Raw genomic sequence first — 9,123 nt, forward strand, 5'->3', positions numbered from 1 at the left:
AAGATGGGAACAAGCCCGGAAATCGATGAAAATAAAATAGTGTATATATGGGTTAGGCTTACCAGGATTGGTTAATAATGTAAGTTATGTTGTAGTGAAAATAATCTTTTGAGAGCTTATCCTAGATGTAAGTGGGGTAAAATAGAGACATTGTTTTATTGATGGCATTTCAGTCCTTTAACAGTCTTGAGTTTTGGAACACTCATTACTAAAATTAGCACCTGACTCTTTGGTGCGGAATTGAAAGCGCATGGTTCAAACACATGCAGGTCCAGAAAATTCCGCGGCTCATATCCTTTCCTCTACACAGAAGCTGACATCCAGGTTTCATCTATACTGATAAATAGAGGTTTAATCATGAGCACTCAAAATTTTCAAGTTACTGAATTTTTAATATCATGGTGTTTGCATAGGTTTACTATGGGAACTGAATTAGTACCGTGAGTTCTATAGACATCCACAACAATTCAAAGTGACTCCACATATGAAGTGCAATTAACTTTACTATAAACTATAAATGCAATCATATGGTTCTATTGGTGGATAACAAGCAAAATTAATACCTTTTGTAAATCACAGAGTGACTTTAGGTAGGTTATTAAATGCATACTCAGATATATCAACTGTTGTGACGAAAGGGGGTGGGAAACAGTGTGTAGATTTGACTATGTTAAGTGGAGTTTTTAGCACTTTGGTTTATATCTAGGCGATGCATATATAAAATTTACACAATTTACCATTTATAGAGTAATTACAGTAAGCAATATGATATTTCCTAATTGTGTTTTGAAACATAATGCTTCAGACATGATCACTTAGGTCTCTTCCACCATGTTTAATGGCCATGACCTCTCATGACTTTGCATCCAACTAATTTCTTTCAGTGAATGTTTTTAAAGTTCATATTTTGCATTTTAATGGACTTAAGTTTACTTTAATTTAGTTTTAAATTATATGTCTTCGGGTGTAGTGGTGCTATTTTAGGTAATTTTGTCATTTAAACCTCTTTTTATGTAATAATCCATGTACATATAGATGGTCACCTTGACCTTTTACTCATTAATTACATAATATGACAAGGCTGGTAATATATTTCAGCATTAAATTGAAGAGCAAAATGGTGATATCAAGAGACGATTCTTTTTAGACAGCTTTATTTTAATTTTTTTTCTTCTTATTTTCTTAAATAAAGCTCAAATATTTAAATGTTGCCTGAAATGCACCATTGGTCTTTAGGTGAAGATGAACATTCAATATAATGTAATATTCACAAATGTAATCTTTGACAAACAGAACTATGCACACTGCTTACTTATGTATTGAACTATTATTATTCCTAGGGCTGTCAAGAAAATCAAGGGTGAATATAGGACACACACGGTACTAATGTTATGGAAAAATGGGAACCAGCCTGGAAATGGGTGAAAATAAAATAGAGCATATATGGGTTAGGCTGACCAGGATTGGTTAATAATGTAAGTTATGTTGTAGGATAAATAATCTTTTGAGAGCTTATCCTAGTTGTAAGTGAAAACAAAATAGAGACGTTGTTTAATTAATGGAATTTCAGTCTTTTAAAAGTCTTGAGTTTTGGAACACTCATTACTAAAATTAGCACCTGACTCTTTGGTGCGGAATTGAAGGCACATGGTTCAAACACATGCAGGTCCAGAAAATGCCGCGGCTCATATCCTTCCCTCTACACAGTATCTGACATCCAGGTTTCATCTATACTGATAAATATAGGGTTGATCATGAGTACTCAAAAATTTTAAGTTATTGAATTTTTAATACCATGGTGTTTGCATAGTTTTACTATGGGAACTGAATTAATACCGTGAGTTCTATAGACATGCAGAGAACATCATTTTTCGTCCTTGTTTGTTCTTGATTCGTTTGTTTTTAAATAAAAAAATTATAGATATCTTTCAATGAAATGTGATCTTTCATCGGTACGCATATACATACTCTGTCAGCGTATCGGTGTTCTTCTAATGCTGCAACATACTCGGGTTAGAGCAGATTTTGTAATAAATCTGTGGGTTTTCCATACAAATCACCAAGTCTGTCGAAATGGATAACGAACTTGTTGATATCCGTCCTTTTGTTTTAAAACCAAGTTTTGCTTTGAATCCTTTCTATTAAATGACTTTCTCTTATAAAAGGCAACACAGAAAAAATTGTCATTAACTCTCGTCTTACCACCGTAACAATTAATTTAATAAATGAAATAAATAATAAGCATGTCTACTGACCTCTGATGGGCAGGTTTATTTACGGACAATATATTGCTTTTTCACATTAAATACAGGCTTTCAAAAGATTATCCTGGTCAATTAGTTTTACCTGTATTGTCTATTTTTAGAGTCTATTTTATAGAGGACACACACTTCCACATGTATTTTTTTTTGTTGGAGGGGGGAGACAATTCTCGGACTCTTTAATATTACTTCAAGTTGCTTCCCTTATATCTCGAGCGTGTTAAGACTATCATCGTATTCTTTTGCAAATGCTTATGAGACATTTTCTTATGTCAGTCTCATGTCGCTCATCCGTCTCTAATACTCATTCAAAGAACGTCTTCTCCTCTGGATATTAATTTTGCTCCTTCGATCCCCGGGCGTATTTTTTGTTCATCCTTTCTTTGTGTTTTAATGATCTCCCTTCTAAATATTTGTAAATTAATTGATTACAATAACGTGTAGGTCTATTCTGCAAGTTACTGAACATAGTACAAGTGTGTGATACGTATATACACATTCAGCCGCCATTGCGTCATCGTGACTATAAAATCCTGCGAGTGACATCATCCTGCAAATCGAACAGAACTAGCCAAGACATGAAACCGTGGGTAACTTGTTATAAATTTTACATTATTTAAATATAAATGCAACATAAACTTGTCGTTCAAGTGAATGTCACGTATATCATTAGCATCATTCTTAAAAAGGCAGCTGCACGAGTGATTATTTGCAAACTGAATCAGCAAAGCTTCACGATGGACATTATTGCTGTTTGATACGAAATAGAATATCAACTGTTTTGCGATACACGTTATCAAACACAAATTATTATCGATAACACGTCACAACACAATATACTTAGATAAACGATTCCGATTCCAAACCGGTCGCGAGTCAGAGTTACAGAAAATATCTGGCGATCAGCAAATTAGTAATGGTTCATTTAATAAAATCAAGTTTAAAAAAAAAATCATCCAGGAATTCAATACACAGATAATACTGTAATAAATGTGGAGTATGCTCACTTGGTTATAGTGCCCCGTCTTAAGTAATTCTAAGATGTTTCTGATTACTTGTCTGATTCTTGGAATTCGGAACAGTGGAAATATTCCTTAGCCCGAAATAATTAGCCAGTTACTATGAGCAAACGTCACGGATTAAGTGTTAGTGATTTTCCATGATGCAATGGTTCACGTTTAGTGAATTCAGGTCAAAACCGCATGCGCTTGTCCCTGCGTATCATAGTTTCTGTTAAAATCTAGTGATGTACATTGGTAGCGTGACTGTTGTGGCAGTATTTACGGCAGGAAACCGGTCAATAAGGGACTCGGTAGATACCATTCATGTCGCCATGGTGGCAAATGTGATGCAGTTTGACTGGCGAAATATGCCCTGAAACCCTGAATTGACTATCCTAAGGTGGCGTAGTTAATAGTTCCTTGTGTTAACGGATAGCTGTACAGTTTCTACGGCGTGAACTGCTGACGGTACGGATAGCTGATGAAGAGAAACCATGCAGATGTGCGGTTGATGTACATATGGCAAGTTTTGAGATTTGTGGTCTTGCATTGAGTTGAGTAAAATTTATGTATAGAATGGACACGTCGGGCTTTCTAATTTACAACTTAAGTTGTATAAAAGTCTTTCGAAATTCCTGAGAAACTTATGACTTCCTAGGGAATCGCGACAGGGTTTGAAACAGCTCAGTCAAGTAAAAGACCCCTGGCTTTTAATAATACCAAAAACTAACACGTTTTAGATTTATCATTTTATTAATATCCTAAATTAGGCTCGTACACTCACATCGTAATTTTTAGCTAGGCTGATAGACACATGATACAATTAATAAATACTGAATACAATTAAATAGATACATTATATAAATGCATCACATGATTCAGCTAGTCTCGTGGAATCTCTCAAGCATGTTAGAAATAGATTATGATTTCAACTTTGGCTGATGCACAAAACATCATACAAAATTTTACAGTGTTCCACATGACATAATTTACTCTATATTTTTCTGGTGCGAAGGGTATATCAAACAATTCCTATTTAAAGGCGGTGTTTGGCAAATACGTCAGAAAACTCACTGCTTTTTTTAACGAGTAAGGTATACTGTCCTCTGAAGAATTTTTGAACGGCGAAGTGATTGTGTGTATGTCTAGCATGATGGCAAAAATGGTATCGATAAAGCCCCTGTAAAAAGGACACTGTATATAACAATTACGTGAATCATGAATTTGAAACCTTAACTATTCTAAAACGTACATGACAATCACTATCCTAGGTGAAGGGCACTAAAATCACAAGTCTTTTTGTGTATTAGTAATAAATCTTGGCGAATAGAATAAAAAGGTTTTATTGCTTGAAGAGTATCTGAGCTACTGACCTCTAAAGGAATGTGTTCTGCAAGATCGCATTGTGCGTGTCTAATTAAAAGGAATTACTCATTAAAAAATAAAAAACACGCAGCACTCAAACGACACGGAAACTGTGCCAATCTCACCCCATTTTCTTGTTTAAGTGCCTCGGTGTTTCAAGCAGGCCGATTGTTGCGACTGAATAAAAGCTACTGTGAACAAACCTGAAGTATTCACGTATTCATAACGAAAGGATGGCGATATTGATTTAGGAATCAATTCGATATACCCTTTCATATCTTTTATGTTCTTTAGCACTGATTCGAATATCAAAGTTCTGCTTTATTTCTCCTGTGTAATGGCCAGCTTCTTCTCTTTTGGCGCTTCAATCATTGGCAAGGGAGCTGACGTCACTGTGAGAACACCATCACGTGACAACGAGCACGTCAGGGTATCAGCATCCACGCCCTCTGGGACGACGAAAGAGCGGGAAAATTCCTGATAGACCTGAGAGGTATCGGATTTTTCCTCGTGCTTTGCATGTACCAGCACCTGACCTTCCTTGACAGTGACGTTCAACTCTTCCGGTTTGAATTGGCTGAGGTCCAGCTGGACCTTCATTCGACGCGTGCCATCAGCCTCTGTGACGATCGGGTCCCTAATAAGTTGTAACTGCTCCCTAAGGGCCAAGTCACTCGCGTGGTCTGATGGTTCCATGGTTGGCGTCAATCTATAATGAATTTCAGAAACACTTTCAGCACCAAACATTAACAAATATTACGAGTCAGTTATTTGCAATAAAGTGTGTTTCTTTGTTTTTCTGTTTTAAGTTACCTGTTCCAGTTCGTCCCCTTTCTACAGCTTCGGGCTCACACAAGAGATAAAACTCTTTGAACTAATGATACAAATATCTGAAAATGTTTTATATAGCAATGCGGAATGGAGAAGTTAAACTGATAAAAGTACTTTTTCCTCTTCTCCAAAACATTAGTAACAAGAACAAAAACCAAAATCGCAAACAAAATAAGCCAAGGATGCACGTTTGGAAGCACGTACCCTTGATGGGGGACAGAATGCCCATCAGAATACATAGAAAAAGACAATTGGAAAAGTAAAGCATTGCTAATAATTGAGATGACAAAGAGACCTGTTTGACTTGTTAAACCGGAAATAATGTTTTAGGTTACTAAAGCTGAGCTGACTTTCAAACGTAACTCCTTTTCTTTTGATGATAATCACGAACAGAAACAAACACGAATAACAATTTAATAGAGAAACAATGTTCTGGTCATAGCGACCGCTCCAGTGGTCTAGTGGTTAGAGCGTCCGCCTCTGGTGCCGGAGTTCGCGGATTCGAACCTCGGCCTAGTCATACCAAAGACTTTAAAAATGATACTAACAGCTGCCTCGCTCGGCGTGGTGTCAGGATAATGTGACTTGGTGGGACATGATGCTACATGTTTGCGGCACGATGCCCCAGTGCTAAACATCACTATAAACTGTCAAAATGCAGACATCGTAGCGATATGACTGAACAATTGTCAAAGCGACGTTAAAAATCTAAATTAAACACGCACACACACTGGTCATAGCGGCAAAACATCTTTAATCGTGCTTAAACATTACTTGAAACTGGAACACATTAGTTCTTTTAAATTGATTTTCACGTCACATTACACGTCATATGTACACTAATGTAAAAAAGTAATAGTTGTGCAACTGTGGACTGATACATTATAAAAACAAATCGGTGAAAGGATGGAGTAAACAGAAAATTGCATGCCTACCTATTCATGGCATTGCGCATGTGTCTGAAGTCCCTCATCATATGCTGATGTAGACGGGTCATCTCCCTGTACATGTCGTCAAATATGTTGTCGTATACCTGGAAGTCACCGAACGTGGGAATCAAGGATCGCGACATCTTCTATCTGCGTAAAACAGAAAAGTATTAAATAAAAGTTAACATTAATATCCTATAGTCGTTGATTAACTGCTTGATTGCTCGTTTTTATTTTTTGTGTAGTTGGAAATATGACGAGAGACATCGTTCTTGTTTACTTCGCTGATTAAGATTACTTCTGTTTAGCTATCATATATATACCTATACAACGTCAGGTAAATAGCAATGTGCATTTTAAGATCACTGATATCATGGTGGAGATAGTTCTATAGATAATACCACTGAAATGAAAGACGAAATGAGATGATAAATATTCAAAGACAAAGGAAAGTGGTCCCTCTGAGCTCTCCGATGAGTTGGTCTTTATCTGCAGCAGCGGATGTAGCATCATAAACAGCAACAGCAACATCAATAATAATAATAATAATACTAATACGATGCACTAATTATTACTCTTCCGTACTCAAACAAACAAGATTGCATCTTGGTTTACGACGCTAAGAAATGCACAATTGAACTTGTATATGGATCTATGCCCGAGAAGAAATAAGCAGGACTATCTCTCTATAAATAGTAAATGTATGGGCCTTGTGAACATGTGCGATGAGGCAAGAAGAAAGAAGAAGTTCAGATCGACGTATGAATAAACAAATTTTAAACGAAAGGTGTGCCATCGTAGACAATAGTGATATAATGATTGGTTATATGGTAAGAAAATAAATAAATGAATAAATAAATAAACAAAGTTGAGTATCTTTATGTTTGCAATCATCCCCCCCCCCCCCAGTTATTCGTCGTTAGTATACATGAATACAGCTAACTGGTAAAAAACGGCAATATTAACTTTCAACCAACCTTAGCGATTTCTACTTCACGGAGTATTTGCCAAAGACAAATAGAAAACACCAATAAATAAAAATACAGTCAACGCAAAAGAAAGCGTTAAAATACTAAAGGTTCCGTTACCATGTCAAGTGGAAGTATTGTTGGAAAATGTTCGATGTCGCGCATAATTGAGTAGAAACCAATTAAGCGCGACATCGAACATTTTCAAACAAGTGTGTGTGTGTGTGCGCGCGAGCGCGGACACACACACACTTGTAGCATAAATGTTCTATATCTATTGTATCAATCCTTAGCACCATTATTAAATGAAACATAATGTAACACTGCTGCATGTTGTCAATCTTAATGTTAAGTGCAAGTATAGCAAGTATACGGTGTGGGTGACAGACATAACACATAATACAGGAAAAGCTCTCATTATGCATCCAATATTACGTAATGACAGTGACAGCATGGCTGACCATGCAAAAGGTAAATGTTGACATCTCACTTTAAACCTGACAAGTCGCTAAAATCAAATTTGTTTTACCTTACAACTAAGCCCTGTTCTACACCTTGAACGTAGTTTATTAATAAACGAGGGATGGATCATGGGAAACGTAGAGCAAGCTCCCTGACCGCTTTCTACTCTCCACCCCCACCCCCAAAAAAGCAAGCGTGAATCGAACGTATAATGCAGTACTAATATGCTCTGAAACACTGAAAATGCATAACGTCTGGTGGTCTACAACTCTGAAGTCCCCTCGTCCTGGACCCCACCTGGGATTCCATTCCACACATCCCTTGCACGCCCCTCCTAATCAATGTTCCTGGATAGTCCTGTGAACATATCGTAGATTGAGTTTTGACTTACCGTCTTTGCTACCTCTTGTTCAGCTATGTAAATTTATGATCCGTAGAACCTTCCAATTTCTTTCTTGTTTCTGATATTTTCGTCGACCGATCAGTCTGTATTTATGCTAAACTACTGCTACTCTAGAACATTCAGCGGATGAACCTGTTTCCAGTCACGTAATTCATTGTTATTTATGCACTGCAGAAGTAATCTATACCACGTCGGCCTTGAAATACAAACAACTGAAGGACAAGTTAGTAATGCCTTACTTGTATGGCAACCTGTAGGGGACATAAAACATGCAAACCTTAGGCGATCTTTTAAATTTCACTGTCCAAACGTAAAACATTACCAGCGAACGAGGGTTAATTTTCTGTTTATAGTCAGTAGATAAATTGAAAAAACAGTTTCACTAATTGTACAGCTGAAGGAATCGTGACTGCTGTATTGCAATTTTCATTTGTTGAAAATTCACTTATTTAATGCCAACCAGATAATTGTTTAACTTATTTTCAGTCCAAATGGTGGATATGTATGTATGTATGTATGCATGTATGTATGTATGTATGTATGTATGTATGCAGGGCCGGCGCCAGACCCGGCAAGACTATCTGGCGCCCTAGGCAAGGTTAGATTCTGGCCCCTCCTCCCCCCCCCGGAAAATATCATTTTGAAAATTATAAACAATAACTTTTTTAAAAAATGTGCCCCCTGAAATCAGCGCCCTAGGCGGCTGCCTAGTTTGCCTATATGGTAGCGCCGGCTCTGTATGTATGTATGTATGTATGTATGTGTGTGTGTGTGTGTGTGTGTGTGTGTGAGTGTGCGTGCGTGTGAGTGTGCATGGATGTATGTCTGTATGCATGTATGTATGTACGTACGTACGTACGTACGTATGTATGTATGTATGTATGTATGTATGTATGTAAGTAC

General features: G+C 37.0%; 1 protein-coding gene across 1 annotated transcript; it reads right to left on the reverse strand.

Moving 5' to 3' along the window:
* Positions 1-3,996: 3,996 nt before the first annotated feature.
* LOC149793154 (alpha-crystallin B chain-like) lies at positions 3,997-8,413 on the reverse strand. The gene is made up of 3 exons (XM_089967083.1): positions 8,209-8,413; positions 6,394-6,537; positions 3,997-5,336 (listed from the first exon to the last, which is right to left on the reverse strand). Exons 2-3 carry the CDS (start codon positions 6,528-6,530, stop codon positions 4,949-4,951), a joined length of 525 nt encoding a protein of 174 aa, XP_089823209.1. The 5' UTR covers positions 6,531-6,537; positions 8,209-8,413; the 3' UTR covers positions 3,997-4,948.
* Between the last annotated feature and the right edge of the window lie 710 nt (positions 8,414-9,123).

The sequence above is a fragment of the Sinohyriopsis cumingii genome, chromosome 8 (assembly GCF_028554795.1).
Source record: "Sinohyriopsis cumingii isolate HCF-2022 chromosome 8, ASM2855479v2, whole genome shotgun sequence".
Classification (NCBI taxonomy): domain Eukaryota; kingdom Metazoa; phylum Mollusca; class Bivalvia; order Unionida; family Unionidae; genus Sinohyriopsis; species Sinohyriopsis cumingii.